This window comes from Panthera tigris, chromosome D3, assembly GCF_018350195.1.
Source record: "Panthera tigris isolate Pti1 chromosome D3, P.tigris_Pti1_mat1.1, whole genome shotgun sequence".
Classification (NCBI taxonomy): Eukaryota; Metazoa; Chordata; class Mammalia; order Carnivora; family Felidae; genus Panthera; species Panthera tigris.
The window spans coordinates 14,070,800-14,086,683 of NC_056671.1; the positions used below are offsets into that span (position 1 = coordinate 14,070,800).

The window sequence follows — 15,884 nt, forward strand, 5'->3', positions numbered from 1 at the left end:
CAGCAACGGGAGGTTGCATTCCATCGAAGGAAACTCAAACTCAAATCAGATCATTCCAGGAAGGGCTAGTGGCATAATTCCTCTTTCAGAGCACAGCTAAAATACAGAAACATCCTTCAGAGACCTCCCAGTCCAAATCCTTATTCTGTAGATGGGGACACTGGGACTCGGAGGGGGGGAGTGACTTACTGGTGTCATACAGAGAGTTAATGGCCTGGGTCCTTACCCCCAGCCCAGCAGCAGAAGCACAAGGTTGTCCCAAGTCACAAGAAACTCACATCTGACTCTGGGAATTGAACAAAAGCATGCTTATCTCCCATGTTCCCATTCCATTCCACCCAGTTGAGCACTGATCTGGACATGGTGGTGATGGTAACTGCCTCTCTCATGGACTTTTCCTAAGGAAACTGTCCCTACCCTCCAACCCAATAGACTGTGGTGAACAGACAGTCCTAAACAACCACACTTGTCTTGTGACCTCCACGGCCCACCCCCAACACAGGACCACAGGTCCAAACAAGATGGCAGCTGGCCCATGACTATGACATGGAATGAAAAGATGAGCTGGCCGACAGCATCAGGCGCACAGGCAGAGACGAGATGAGGTTCAAAGAGAACAGAAGAGCCACGACAGGCCAGAAAACAAAGAAGCCAAGGTTATGAGAAGTACATGGAGGCAGAAGCAATGACATGGAGAAGAGGGGAAGGTAGAGGACGAGACCAGTCAGCAGTAACAGACTGGAGCAGACCCAAGAAGAGCAGGTGAGTCACAATCATGATGGAAGAACAGGACAGTGATCCACGGCCCTGCTGGAGGTCCATGGAGCTGGCCCGAGTGCAAGACCAACTGGAAAGGGCAAGCCGGCATGCAGCCATTTCGAATAGCGTCACTACAGCAGGCGCATCTTCAGCCTTGGACACCACGGCAGATGGGGTTCTGATGCCTTGACCTGGAGGGACAAGGGCTATAGCCTGGTCCCCCAAGGAGCTGGCAGATACTGCCGTTTCTTCTTCTCCTCTGCCTCCTCCCCCTCCCCCTCCTCCCTCTTCCTCTTTCTGCCTCCTCTTCCTCCTTCCGTTCCTCTTTCCCCCATCAAGCCATTCCATGCCCTGACCATCCAGGGTCAGACTAAATCCTTGACGCCTATCACTGCATCTACTCCTTTCCACAATCCCAGTCATAGCTGCTATTGTGCTGCCCCTTTAATGGGGGAGGAGGGGAAGGAACCGAGGTAGAGAGAGCTTGCTATGGCCACACAGTCAGTGAAGGAACGAAGTTCGAAGGCTGGGCCTTCTGACTCCAAAATGCACACTCTAACTAACCATTACGTCGGGAGAAAAAGCCGGGCTTTTGTGAACTTGGATTGACTGAGCCAGACAGGAGAGGAGACAGAGCAATGAAAAGGAAGCCTTCAGACCAAATTGGCTCAGAAATCTATTGCACTAACCACATCATTGCCTGACAAAAAGAATCTGTGTGAAGCCAGTGAGAAGAGAAAGAGAGGAAAAAATAACCCGGCCCTGTGATAGATCCTGTCCACCTTCAAGTCAAAGCTGCTTTCTAAATAGAGGTTAATTTATTTCTCTTATCAAATTCTCCCGCTGGCAGACAAGCAGAACAATGTCACAGTCACTGATCTAGCTGACCCGTGTTTCTGTCCCATCTGATCAAGAGGCTCAGTATGTCGGCAAAGCCAGAGAGGAAGGTCTCGAGATGCTCTGAGCAGCCCGCCCCCTAAGATGTCACAAAGAAAAGGATGGGTTCTCTAGACATGCACAGTTACTTCTTAGGAACCGTACCATTTGAGCCTCCTAAGCACCCCCAGAGGTGGGGATCCCTTCTTCTAGAGACCTATACATATCTTATGCAAATAACAAAGAAAAAGTGGACCCGACCTAAGATCTGGATTGGAAACCCAAGATTTAAGCTGAAAACAGTATCTAGAATTTTCTGGATGCTTAACATGTGCCATGAACCATACTAGATGCTTGTATGTGGATTACTTCATTTCATCCCCAAGACAACTCTCTGAGGCTGGTGCTATTATAGCCACCGTGGACATTTTAAAACGTGGCCTCAAATTCCTTGGACTCCTCCCATCGGCAGGTGGTTTCTATGCCTCTTCCCCTTGAATCTGAGCAGGAGCGCGACAGCCCCCGTCAGTATGACAGAGCAGAACTGACACTACCGATCCCTGGCTAGTGACAAGCCAAGACAACGCACCAAGGTAATGCTAAGTTACAAAAGCCCAGGCAACTTCTGCCTTGTTGCTCAGTTGCTCGTCGAGCCCTGAGCTGCCAGGTGAGAAACCCGACCACCCTGAAGCCGCCATATTGTGAGGAACCCCAAACCATAAGGCAAGTCCGCATGTAGATGCTTCCGCTGGGTCTCCGCTGAACCCGGTCTCTGATGCACCACAGGCAGACACTAGACAGGTGACTGATGACGACTCTAGCTCAGAGGCTGGCATGCTTTTTCTTAACATGGCCAAATAGCAAATATTTTAGGCTTTGTGAGCCATGTGGTCCCCGTTGGAACCACTCAATTCTCAATCATAGTGTGAAAGCAGCCGTGGACAATATGGGTGTGGCTCATGCCAATATAACTTTATTCACAAAAACAGGTGCAGGTGCTGGGCTGGTTTGGCCTGTGAGCCATAGTGTGCCAATCTCTGCTCTAGAAGATTCCAGCCCCTAGCTGTGTAAGTTTTCCCAGTTCAGTCCCCACAGTTTCCACGAGCATAATTAAAAGGCTGTCGTGCTCCACTAAGTTTGAGGGGCTTTGCTGTGCAGCGGTAGATAACTGGAACGTACCCATTTCATATACAGGAAAACTGAGGCCAAGAGAAATTAGTGGCCTGCCCTGAGGCTCACCGCTAGTAAGTGGGAGAAGCCAGGGCTGACTGCAAGGTTCGCCTGCCTTCAGAGGCCAAGCTCTCAACTGCTTAGATGACGCCACAAGGAGCCAGATGGTGAATGGCTGAGAGCTAGTAGTAAAAACGGTGGGTGATAGTGTGTGAGAGAAAGAACATATGGGCTTTGGTGGGGAGACGTACACGGGGAGGTCAGAGACGGAGCGAGGGACCAAATTATGCACGGTCTTGCAGGCTGCAGAAGGAGCTTGATTTGTTTTCTCAATGCAGTAAAGAGCCACTGGGTGGTTTTGAGGCAGAGGGGGACAGGATTCAAATTGCATTCATTAGGAATCACTCTGGCTGCTCTCTGGAGGATGGACTGGGGAGAAGCAATACTCTCTCCAGCCTTATGCAGAGAAGCTAGACAGAGCCTTGCCAGTGAGAGGTCACCGAGCCATCGTGACGCTCATCTGGGTCCTGAACACAGGTGGTGACTTCCCACAGGCTTGGATTGATTTGCACTTTACCCACCTTCAACACGGTGCACAGAAGCACTGGGGAGTTTGAGAAATCACCTGTTGGCACGTGCAGGCTTTGCCTCCCACCATAAGGCTGCACGTGTCCCTGGGAAGGTTCTGGTGCAGTCCAACCAACAGACCAAACACATGGAAATCACGCTGGAAATTTCCATGCCACAGTGGACAGGTGCATAGAGAGGCTGACCATCTGAGGACCAGCCAGAAGTCAACCAAACTGGCTGAGGCTCAGAGCTTGCCTCCCCCCCCACCTTGCCCCCCACATATCCATCTATCTAATCTCTAGCAGGAGCTCAAAAAACAGTCTTCCGTCCCTCGGTGGTCCGATTCAACAGATATGTCAACCCAGCCATCTGCAAGGTTAATCCCGGCAGGTTGGCAAAACATCTCACAGAGCAAAGGGAGCTGGGTCTGGATCACTCAGGAACCCTGCTTAGACTCTCCCGCAATCCCTACTGCTCCCTCCTCGACACATTCATTCATTCTCATTTCCGTGTGCCCTCTCTCTAAATTAGACAGATTTCTGGCACACTCACTCTCCACGGAGGGCTGGATGCTTTCCGCTAAGCTTTCCTTACATAAACCACATGGAACAAGGAGAGCCCAGGTGGGCTGGGAGGTGAAGGTTTCCAGAGCAATTCGCTCAAGCCCCCCTCCCTGCCCCTCCCAGGCAGTGGCAGCCCCAGCATACCCCGACCCAGCAGGACCCCGCCCTCACCTTGCTGATTTTGTTGGTTTTGGGGAGCGTCTGGCTGATGTGCAGGTCCGAATACCGGGGTGGCTTTCGTAGAGGGTTGTTGATGTCACACGGGACGGACTCTGTCCGGACTAACCTTGCTGGATCCGTAGGGGTAAAAACAGCAATTTGGGAGTTTAAGTACCGCTTCGTGTTAAACCGTTCTGCCAGGAAAGCCTAGCTGAGACCCCATCTCGAAGGCCTGCCCCCAGGATGGGAAGGGAATCCTCCAAAAACGATAGTTGTCAGGTCATGGCGTTAAGATCAGGTGTCCTCTGTGCTTTCTAGAATGTTTATGTTGTTAAGGAATGACTTGACAACTGTACATCTTGATAATGAAGCCGAAGCTATCCATTTGTTTTCGATACCATAATTGTTTCACGTGGGCATCATTTCAGAACTGACCCTCCTTTGAAATATAAGAGGTTCCTGATTCCTTAAGATCTACAATCAATGGATAAGCTCAGAATGTCCACCCATCCTTGCCTCCGTCTAACCTTTGTGTCGGGATCCTCTTTCGTCATTTGTGGGATTTCTCAGGCCCGGGCAGCCTGCTGCGTGTCAAAACACGTTTGTCCTAAACAAGGCCACAGGGATCCCTGGAAGGAAGGCTTAGTATCTCCAGACCTCCCCTCAATGTCCTCCCTGAAGCCGCACAAAAAGCTGGGCACACAGCTGATGCTAAATAAATCCAAACGACGTCATCCAAGCTTCTCTTCCCGTCACCCCTCTCTTATTATCACTTCTTATAGGAACCACAGGGAGGGGCAAACTGAGGAGCTCAAATTCAAATCTGATGCCTGGCAGTGTTACTTGTTAGTTGTTTTGTGTTGCGGGGGGAGGGGGGGCGGTGTTGGTGGAGAAGTTAAAGCTTTGGACTGACCTAGGAATTTAATTTCTCTGCTTAGCCTGAGCTGCCATCTCCATGGAAACCAACTATATTTTAAACTTCCTACCAACAAGGGTGGGGGATGGGGGGAAAGCAAGAAGCTGGAGGACTTCTGGCAAGTTCCACTGGCTTTGCATGTACGGGCACCTGCTGCCTTTGAGCAAAGGGGGCACGGCCATGAAGGCAGCACGTAGGGAGCCTTTCTTCAGGTGTCGGCCTCTGGAAGCGGGTCACCTTGCAGCAGGCTGGTTCTGGTCTCCGCATGGGAGTTGGACTCCGGCAAAGACCGCTAGGAGGTGGTTTCCCCAATGAAGCTGACCCAAGCAAGACAAGGGGTCAAGAGCTGTGAGAATTCAGCTTTAAAAAATAGCCTCACTGAGCATATACAGTTGTGCAAGGAACAGATGGTTCTTAATTAAGGATGGGTGGGAAGGGGCAGGAGGGCTGAAGACTTTTCCTTCCCATGCCATTTCCTCCCCTCGCGGAGGTAAGCAATGCAAAGATCATCGAAAACCAACGGCCCAATGGCTTTGGAACACATCCCAAGGCTTTCGGCAGCAATTTGCTTCCTTCTTTGAGTTTCCCTTGGGCTCATTCTAAATCGGGGCAGATTCCCTGGAGCGTGCATTGACCAAGGCCAGGGGAGCTGAGAGGGACATAGCAGGGACAAGGAAGGACTCTGTCTCACATCAGCAGGTTGTGAACCTCAACATCGGCTCCAAGGCTCTAGCCCACCTATAGATGGGAGGGTGGGAGGGCAGGGAATTGGCCAGCAAGAATTTTAAAACTGTAATAAGTTGCTAATATCTGAAAATAATACAACTATTTGGGCTTTTCTTTGAAACATGAGAAAAATTCAGGTCCACGTTGTTTCTATCATTGCTGGAGTGGCTGTCCTCTCTAGAGGGTTCCTGGGAATCCCCTTCCACTTTGCATGGCCCCACCTGGCCACCTTCTCTTATTTAGGATCCTGGTTTGGCCCTGGAAGGTACCAGAGTTTACAACTGGTACCCTAGAGTCTTGCCTCTTAAGGGGCAGAGGAACTGCCCACAGATTCGGTTAAAAATGCAGATTTTGATTCAGTAGGTCTCCTGTACATTGAATAGCAAAGGTCAGAGCCAGTGATACCCAACAGAACTTTCTGTGATGATGAAAGTGTTGGCTGTCTGCACTATCCAATATGGTAGCCACCACCCGTGGCTACTGAGCCCTTAAAACGTGGCTGGTGTGACAGAATAATGGAATTTTTATTTTTATTTCATTTAGATTAATCTAAATCTAAATGGCCAGGGGTGGTTAGCAGCTACTGTATTGGACAGCACAGGCCCAGAGAGTCCCCTCCCCTGGTGAATGAACTGTAACATAGATAACAGAAGCCAGAGATAACTCCTCCATGAGACAAGAATCAGGAGAACTATTTTGAAAGCTGGACTACAAGGTTTCCCCAGTTGAGTCCCTGGCAGGTAGGGAAAAGCCTCTCCTTCTGGTCTTTCCTTCGCACTAAATTGGTCTTGCTTTTTGTGCAAGATACAAGGCTGGCCACGGCTCTCCCAAGGGCAGCTGTTACCTCGCTGCTTGGACAGGTTGGCCAGGACACTCCCAGAGGCCCAGGGGACAGAACACAGATGGCCCAAAACCAACAGACCCAAGCCCGACCCCTCCCCATGCCCACCTCTGCAGGGCCAAATGATTGAGTCTGGAGAGCATGTGAGAGGAAACACTCAGCCAAGCACTCTTTTTAAGTGGGAAGGAAAAGCAATGAGATTAGGGGGGAAAGAGAGGAGAGTGGAAATTAGGAGAGCAGACAAGAATGAGAGAAAAAGAGTTAGGAAAGGGGAGATGAATCTGGGGGCAAAAGTATCAGAGAGACCAGGAGCGGGGCAAGGAACAGGGAGAACAGGCACAGGAAGTGGATGAAGGGGACAGATGGCAGGAAGAAGAGCGTCAGAAAGGAAAAAATTGGCAAATATCGGGGGATTAAGAGGTACGCAGAAATGGCCTGGATGGGACAGCTATCTCAGAGGGCCTGCAGGAGTCCCTGCGCCACCCTACCCCTAGGGCACCAAGTGTTAAATACTTACCTCCTCTGTGGATGATCAGGAGATGACAGGGTGGGGCTTCTTTGGTGCATTTGTTGTGGCACTTTAACCTGAGAGACAGAAAGAGAGAGAAGGATGGAAATATGGGTGGCTGGGAGGCTGGGTGGGTGGGTGGATGGAATGGTGCGTGAGTGGGTGGATGGGTGGATGGATGGGTGGGTGGATGGGTTGGTAAGTGGGTGGATGGACGGATGGATGGATGAATGGATAGATGGATGGATGAATGGGGAGACGGATGGTGGTTGGATGGATGGATGGAATGGTGGGTAGATGGAATTGTGGCTGAGTGGGTGGATGGACGGATGGAAGGATGGATAGATAGATGAGTGGATGGACACATGGTGGTTGGATGGATGGATGGATAGATGAATGGATGGATGAATGGGTGGGTGGGTAGGTAGATGGATAAATAGATGGATGTGATGCCTTGGTGGTTTAGAAATCTCTAGAAGCCGTGGATACAAAAATCTGAGATGAGATAGGGCAGCTAAAGTATCTCCTTGGCACCTAGGAAATCAACTCTGAAGAGAGTCTGTTGCCATTCCCCTCACAGGTCAGTCCTGGGTGGTTCAGAGTGGGTAGCAACTCTTTCACCAACCATGTCCACTCGGACTTTATGCTTTGAAAGATACTTCCACTTTTGGTCTGTATTTTTAATCTTTATTGTCATCGTCATCATCCAATCCTAATAATCTTCCACTGTTTTCTTGTAAATTCATCTGGCAACCATGGCACTAAACATATTACATACACTATGTCATTGGACCTTTATAACAACCTTACACAATGGATATTACCATTCCCATTTTACAGATGGAAAAACAGATTAACTGAGCTTTCCTGGCAGAAACCTCAGGTCAGTGGTGCCAAAGGTGGTTTCTCGTTCTTCTTAAAGCCTCAAGCAACAGGACACAGCTAACCATGGCTTCCCCTTAGGATGAGATCAGTAACGGCTATTCAGTTTTAGACGTACGAAGAGTTTAGAGTCAAAATGTCCTACTTTGAGACAATGTCACCTTGCTCTCCCCCAAAGAGTTACCAGACTTGAAAAGGATAATAGATAATAGAAACCCCAAGTAATTTTGACCTGGCTTTGTCTTTTCCGTTTAGAGTTTTACGTCAGTAGGAAAGATACACGCTGTGGCAGATGCTGTGGGTACCCCACCTGCATCCTTTTGGGTTCCCTTATCATTTCTGTGCACGCCAGCCTAACTTCCAACAGCCAACATCTTTGCCAGAAGACACCCTTAGCCTGCTCAGAGGTTTAATATTAAAATACACAGAGAGGCACAGGAGCTTTAGATTTGCCCTCGACCTTCTTCCTCTCTAGGGATTTGACAGTTCTCTTTAACAGAATGGTCTCAACACCCAGTCATAGACTCAACTTTGACTCCCCCAATTAGTCTAGCTCAGTGGTTCTCAAAGTGGAGTCCTGAGACCAGTCACATCAGCACCATCCGGGAACTTTTAAGAAATGCCAATTTCTGGGACCCCCCCCCCCCCGGATTGATGGATCTGAGACTCCAGAGCTGAAATGCAGTTCACATGTTTGGAACAAGCCCTCCACCTGAGCGTGATATGTGCTCATGTGTGAGAACCACTGGTCTAGTTGATTGTTTTGGAACGTCTATGCACATTTGCCCAATTATTTTTTTGTCTTCAGTCTTTTGGGTCCTAATAGGGCACTGAATTCCTCTCTCATATGGAAAGGTTAGCCCTGAGGCCGCCAGGAGTGCAGGGATGAAGCGAGGCGGGGGGGGGGGGGTAGGGGGTTGGGGGGGGAATGCAGGCAGCATGGAACAATGCCGGATCACATCGTAAGAACATTAGTCCGTCTCCAAATCTCCTTCTCTCTGACTGCATCAGGGAACTCTCTGGTGCTAACACATCTTTATATCTCTCTACCACATGCTAAGCCTAGTCCCAGGTTTGGACAGGCGACAGTATCCACAGGAAATGTAATACATTTATTTTTCTGGGGCGCCTGCGTGGCTCAGTCAGTTAAGCGTCCGACTTCGGCTCAGAGGTCATGATCTCGTGGTCTGTGAGTTCGAGCCCCGCATCAGGCTCTGTGCTGACAGCTCAGAGCCTGGAGCCTGCTTCGGATTCTGTGTATGTCTCTCTCTCTGCCCCTCCCCTGCTTGTGCTCTGTCTCTGTCTTTCTCTCTCAAAAATAAATAAACATTAAAAAAATAAATAAATTTATTTTTCCATTTTTTTTCCTTGGTTGCCTTATATTAATGGAAGTGATGCTGATTTTCCACCCATGGTAATAAGACACATTTCCATCCTTAAATAAATGTATTGAAATGTAAAAGGCCATAAATAGTAAATAAATAAAAGGAAGGCTGCTACATACATATGACAAAATCACGACAGGGTCGTGAGCGAATGACTGAATCAACTCGGGACAAATTAGCTTAGACAATTCAGAACTGTCAAAAAAAGTGGCAGCTCTTGGCCCCTAAAAGTCTAAGATGATTGAAAAGCATTAAGAGGTGCTACTGGGGGGCACCTGGATGGCTCGGTCAGTTGAGTGTCTGACTTCAGCTCAGGTCATGATCTCACGGTTCACTGGTTCGAGCCCCACGTTGGGCTCACTGCTGTCAGACTGTCAGTACAGAGCCTGCTTCAGCTCCTCTGTCCCCACCCCCTCGGCCCCTCCCCAACCTGTGCTCTCCCCCCAAAAAAATACTAAAAAAGAAAAAAAGAAGTACAAGCTCTGAGAACAAGTGCTTGTGATGAGCCACGAAATGCCCCCGGGGCTTTATGCAATTTATTTAATCCTCATATCAATCTTAAAAAGTAGGAACTAGGGGCACCAGGGTGGCTCAGTCAGTTAAGCATCTGACTCTTGATTTTGACTCAGGTCGTGATCTCACAGTCCTGGGAGAGAGCCCTGCATTGGGTTCCATGCACGGAGCCTGGTTGGGATTCTCTCTCTCCCTCTCTCTCTCTGCCCTTCCCCACCTCAAAAAAAAAAAAAAAAAAAAAAAAGAATAAAAAGTAGGAACTATTGTTATCCCCATTTTACAGAGTGAAAAACTGAGGCTCGGCAAACTTGGATAACTTGCTGAAGGTCAAATAGCCAGTAACAGACAGAAGTCCCGAGCCCAGCTCTAACCACCACGCAGATGCCTGTAAAACCTTCATTCTTCTTCCTTTACATCTTGGGGGTGGGTTGAATAAGTGGGAAGGTTCCTAGGATCTCTAACCAGCACAATCAAAATGTCCTCCTTTGAGACAAGCCTGAGATGTCACTTTGCTCTTCCCCTACAGTTGCCTGACCTCACAAGGATAATAAAAATCCCACCTTACTGCAAATTTGTCTTTTTATTTTCTTTCTTTTTTTTTTTAAATTTTTTTGAATGTTTATGTTTGAGGAAGAGGGACAGAGCATGAGCAGGGGAGGGGCAGACAGAGGGAGACACAGAATCCAAAGCAGGCTCCAGGCTCCGAGCCATCAGCACAGAGCCCGATGCGGGGCTCGAACTCACAAACCACGAGATCATGACCTGAGGCGAAGTCGGACGCTTAACCGACTGAGCCACCCAGGCACCCCATGTCTTTTTCTTTTCTAAAGCTCCCCGGACTCTCAAGTCCCAGTTCCCCTGGAGGTCATTGGTATTGCATCCAAACCCTAGTTCGAAGCTCCAGGGAATGTGCGACTAGCCCTTCATTCATTCTGCAAACACTCAACGGGGCCTACTGGGCCCCAGGTCCTGGGGACACGCCGGGAACAGGGCAGATGAAGCCGCTATGCTTACGGGGAGGGATAAAAACCACGTCAACAAATATCAGATCATTGCAGGTGTGTTGAGATGGAAGAAAAAAATCATTCAGGGAAACCGGATGGAGGGTATGGAAGTGAGAAGGAAGGGCTTCCGGCCGGTGCAAAAGTGGGGGGCAGGAACAAGCTGGTGGGTTCAGGGGTCAGAGGTTAAAGGCCGATGAGGCCGAAGAGAACCACAAAGCGATAAAGACACGAGGAAGGGAGGAAGACACGGACAGGGCCCCCCGCAACCCTGGCGAGCCGTCTATATTTGAATCTGCAGGCCCCGGGAAGCCACCGGAGGCCGTCACAGCCGGGATAGGTCAGACTGATGCTTGGGAAGCCCTGAGCTGGGGAATCCGCTGATGCCAAATGAGAGTGGAACCGAGAAGTTTCTGCACTCACTGCTGTTTGAAATCGCTTGATTCTGCCCTGGAAGCTTCCAGAAAGAAATTTTTCCTTTCTGCCTCTCCCGCCTACGAGTCTTCTCTAACGAGCGCAGCTGGAACGGTGACGTGCAGGTGTGGAGAAGCCCGGTCGCTGTCGTGGGCAGCACTCTGAAGCAGGAGCAGACAGTCCCATGCCACCGCTGGACCCCGCCCGAACCAGGACGGGGCAGGCAGAGCCTCCTGTGACCTCAGCCCGTGTCCTGCCTCCCCCAGGCATTATCCCCTCCAGCATCCCTCGTTTGCTTGTCTTTTGCAGTTAGAGAAAAGCCTTCCTTCATCTCTGGCCAAAAGGTGGGAGATGGAACGCTTGTCCCTCTGGCCAGCGCTTCAAAGGGCGGACCTAGCAAGGGGGGCACAGCCACTGCTCTTGCAGAAAAGCCCAGAGAACTTTCACACTAAGACACTTAACCCTTTGCACGGAGGTAGGTGGAGCACTGGCATCTACTAACTGAGTGGGCCGACTAGCCTAGCGCTGAAATGATACAGACCCTCAAGGGCAGGGGAAGAAGGAGCCAGAGAAGGAAATGCACAGGATTCCACCCAGATGAGACTTTTCCTTTCACTGCCCATAGAAGGGAAAACTAAGGCCGACCACCCGCTTCCAAATCAGACCCCCAAGGCTCAGCCTCCAAGGCTCTGATTCCGTCTTTGCCGGGAACGTGGGTGTTGAGTGAGTGAATGCCAGAACCACTGAATGAGGAAGACACATTCTACGTCCCAAACAAGGGGTGTCCAGAAGCTTAGATCTTCCAGAATACAGCACCCTCCCCTCCAAAAAGGCGAAATGGGGTCAGGAAAATATGAAGCAGGGATCTGGGTTCAAGGTCCGGCATTATCACTTCCTGGCTGTGACAACTTGAGTAAGTCGCCGACCCGCTCTGAGCCACAGTCTCGTCATCTGTAAAATGGGGACAATCATAGTATCTGTAGCTGCAAAGAAACGTAGTATCCGCAGTTGCGTAGCCGCAGAGAAAACTAATGATATGACACACGCGGGTGCCCAGGACGATTACTTGAAGTAGCAGGTGCTGTTGTTTTTGTTACAGTCATTCTTACTATTGCTAGTTTGTGTCTCAAGCCCCCGAGACAGTGGAGGACTTTCTCTTGCTGAATTGGGGGCTGACTGCAATGCCTGGAGCTTTGAAACACCCACGGGTGGGACCTGGCTGGTGATGATCCCAGTCTCCTCCCCCTTGGGTGGGACGGCTCAGAGGTGTCAAAGGTGAGACTGGACCCCAGCTACCCAGAGCCGTTACCTGCCCGGCGAAGCACCCAGTACTGGCTTCCTTCCTTCCCTGCATGGTCTCACTCCCCCGCTCCCCCGCTGGCATGGTCCGGATCACCTCTTCAATACACTTGCCCTCGAATCCTTGTTTTGAGGCCTTGAGAAAGAGGCGAGCCCAAACAGGACACCATGATCATGAAAGGAGGCTCAAAACCCAATGCGGCCGTCCCAAAGCTCTCACACCAAAGCCGAGCCTCTACTCCCTGTCCCTTGCGGGTCTGCGGCCCACGGTCCTTTAATGAATTTGTTTCTCCAGGTGCTTCGTTCCACACAGAGAAAAGGGAGGGCTGGGGGGGCACACAGCTGACAGCACAAAGCTCCCCATCAAACTTGGCCCAGAGGAGCCCCATGAGTTAGCACCGTGGCTCTGAACAACGCCAGGCACCAGGGAAAGGTCATATGGGGTTCCCCAAGTAGTTAGAAGCTTGGGTTTCCGAGTCAAGCCAACATGAGCCTGAACCACAGTTCTGCCCTCCCCACACCAAGGGGACATCCGTCCGCCTTGCTGAGATCCAGGTTCCTCGTCTGCAAAACTGTAGTGAGGATCTCACCAAAAAATGCCCGAGTGGGGTCCACCAAGGCAGCACACAGGTCAAGGTTTCCGTAGACAGGCTGAAACACACTTGAGTGGACACAGGGAATGCCACGCGAACCTCACGCAGCCTGGAAACTTGGAAAGGATTTATTTAAGACTTTTCATTGAAGAAGGTTAATTTTTTTTTTTTTTTTTAACTTTCAAAGCTAATAGGATAAGCTTCAGTTACGCAGAAAAGTTGCTTTCGTGGGATATCTTGTTCCCCAAAGGAGCTGCTGGCTAAATGAGACATCCTCTCCGTCTGAAAGTTAAATGTGTGAATTTACCTTGAGGGCAAGATCTGGGTCTTCCTCATCCTTGTAGCCTCCCGTTCCTTCCCCCCTTTCAGTGCCTGGCCTGGGGGCTGGTGCATAATACATGCTGCATAAACACCACAGACACGGAAGGAGAGAAAAGGAAAGACAAGGAAGGAAGGGCAGAAGGGAAAGCCATGGAATGCCACTGACCGCCCCCGGTGTGCGGGCGTGAATGGTCTCTATCAAAAGGCTTCTTGAAAAATGATTCCTATTTCTTATAAAAGGAATCTCTCACGGTTTGTGAAATGCAGGTGTGTCCGTCTCTGCATTCTTCTCTCGAGGTCCCCTCTCCCCCACAGTGAGGTCAGGACAGGGGTTGGGCCAGAAGCACATGGACTTGCATGGACCTTGCCCGGGAACGGTGGGGGACAAATGAGCAGCTGTGCTGTTTCCTTAATGGATCTGTCATGGCCCCCAGCCTTCCTGTGGGGCAGACGAGAGCCCAGAGACCCGTGTGGCGCTGGGATCAGAAGGCTAGCCTTCCCCGAAGGGGGGCGGGCAAAATTCCTGCTGGTGAACACAGTCATGTCCATTTCAAATGGTCCACTGGGCAGTTGTAACCAATTTAACAAAGTCTGCAGCCCAACTCCCTGACCCTGACTTTGTCTCGTCCACCCCAGCTTGCTTTGCAATCCATCTGAGCAGGGCACAGCCCTTCCTTACTGAGAACAAACGATGTTTTGAAAACCTGGCTCCCAGCATCTGAATGAGGGAACGTTAAAGAAACGCCTACCTCTTATATAACCTGTTTTTTCTGAACAGCACAGCCCTGAAGGGTGGAAACCGTCATGCCCATTTCAAAGTCAGGAAGACTGAGGCTCAGGAAGCAGGCCACTCATACAGACAGTAAAGAGCAGAGTCAGGGTCATTCATTCATCCATGCACATAAAGATGTGATTGCCTTCCTCCTCTGTGCCAGGTGCGGGGTGAGGCCCCAGGGAGTGTGTAATAAAACAGGGCAAGAATTCTCTCTTAAATCATCTCTCTTGCCAAGATCCAGCCCAGAGTTCGCCATCCAGGTATGTAAACCCATCTCTTACTATTCCGATCACGAACATTTTTCCATCCATCCCACTGCCTCAGAGTTGCCGCTTTTCTAGAAAGGATCCCCTGTGGATCGGAACTAGGTTCTCGGGGGCTTGGGTTGGCAAGAACCACTCTCCCTCCAGAAGCTCCTTTTGAGATCTACTCCACCAACAAACATTTCCTGAGCGCTTTCTACGTGCCAAGTACCGTGCCGGCCCTGGGGGTACAGAGAGTGAAGGACACGGGCAGAGCCCTACCCTCAACTAGTTTGAAGTCCGGTCAGAGAGACAGGCAGGTACACGGGCGAAGACAACGTAGGTACATTGCGTGGGATGGCGGTGAAGGACCGGGTGTGGCACTTTGGACCTGAGGGGAGTCCGGGAGGGCGTCCTGCAGGAAGAGGTGACGGAGCTGAGCCTGAAAGATAAATGGGAGCTGGCCGAAGTGTGCAAGGGAGATCCAGGCAGAAGCAACACAAGGCGGTGCGAGCATGTGTTGATTGGTGGGCAGGTGGCCTACTGCAGGGGCTGACACTTCAGTGATGCTGGAGTCCTGGGTTCAAGGAGGGAGGTAGTGAGAGGGGCGAAAGGACAGCTCAGTAAGGGATGGCACAGCGTATCACTGGGAGCCTGGATTTACCCTGACAGCAAGGGAGAACCAAGGAAGGATTTTAAGCGGGGAGGCAAGGCTGGATATGCATTTTGCAAAGACCCCCTCCCCCACTCCCGGCCGCGCCCCACCCACTTCTACGGGCAGAATATGTACAATTAAAGGGCACAAAGCTCCCTCACACATTATATTCCTGACTTCCTGCTTTCTGCTCTCCTTCTCCCAGGTCACCGCACTAAGTGCTCCTCAAGGCTTCTTGCAAAATCACAAAACGAAATCATTGCCCCCTTTATAGTGGGGCTTGTTTCACTGACTCCCCCAACTGAGCAGTTTTGTCTCATCTTGGTTCCCCTGTGGTCTCTCATTTAAGCCAATGCTTCGAGAAATGCCCCATATGCTCTCAGTGGAGGATATCAAAACACTTCTTCCCCTTCCCGCTGACAACTCAGTGAGGCTGAGCTCTTTGGCCCGCGACTGGGTAAGAAAAAAAAACGACAACAACAACAAAAAACCCAACAACAGAGATGAACAAGGTTGGTGGGGAGTGTTAACATATAAATCATACCGCAGGCTCCAAAAAATAATGAAAAATGATCAGGAAAACCCAGCACTTCTCTCCATAAGAGGATATACTGCAGGAAAGCTGTGGATTTATTAGCTGTTGGAGATGTCCCGCCCTCCCCATCCTGCAACTTCCCCAAGAGAGGAGAGAGTGACCACAGAGTTTTCTTGGTTCC

The 15,884-nt window shown here is 50.4% G+C and overlaps 1 protein-coding gene across 5 annotated transcripts in view; it reads right to left on the minus strand.

Annotated features, from left to right (window-relative positions):
• Positions 1-15,884, minus strand: part of KSR2 (kinase suppressor of ras 2) — a 436,218-nt gene that overhangs the window by 87,654 nt on the left and 332,680 nt on the right. For 4 of the 5 annotated variants that reach the window (XM_042961770.1, XM_042961771.1, XM_042961773.1 and 1 more), the window contains exons 10-11: positions 7,098-7,165; positions 4,110-4,234 (exon numbers count right to left, since the gene is read on the minus strand). In XM_042961770.1, coding sequence (XP_042817704.1) covers positions 4,110-4,234; positions 7,098-7,165 — 193 coding nt within the window. The remainder of the gene's footprint in view (positions 1-4,109; positions 4,235-7,097; positions 7,166-15,884) is intronic. The other variant, XM_042961772.1, reaches the window with a different exon arrangement.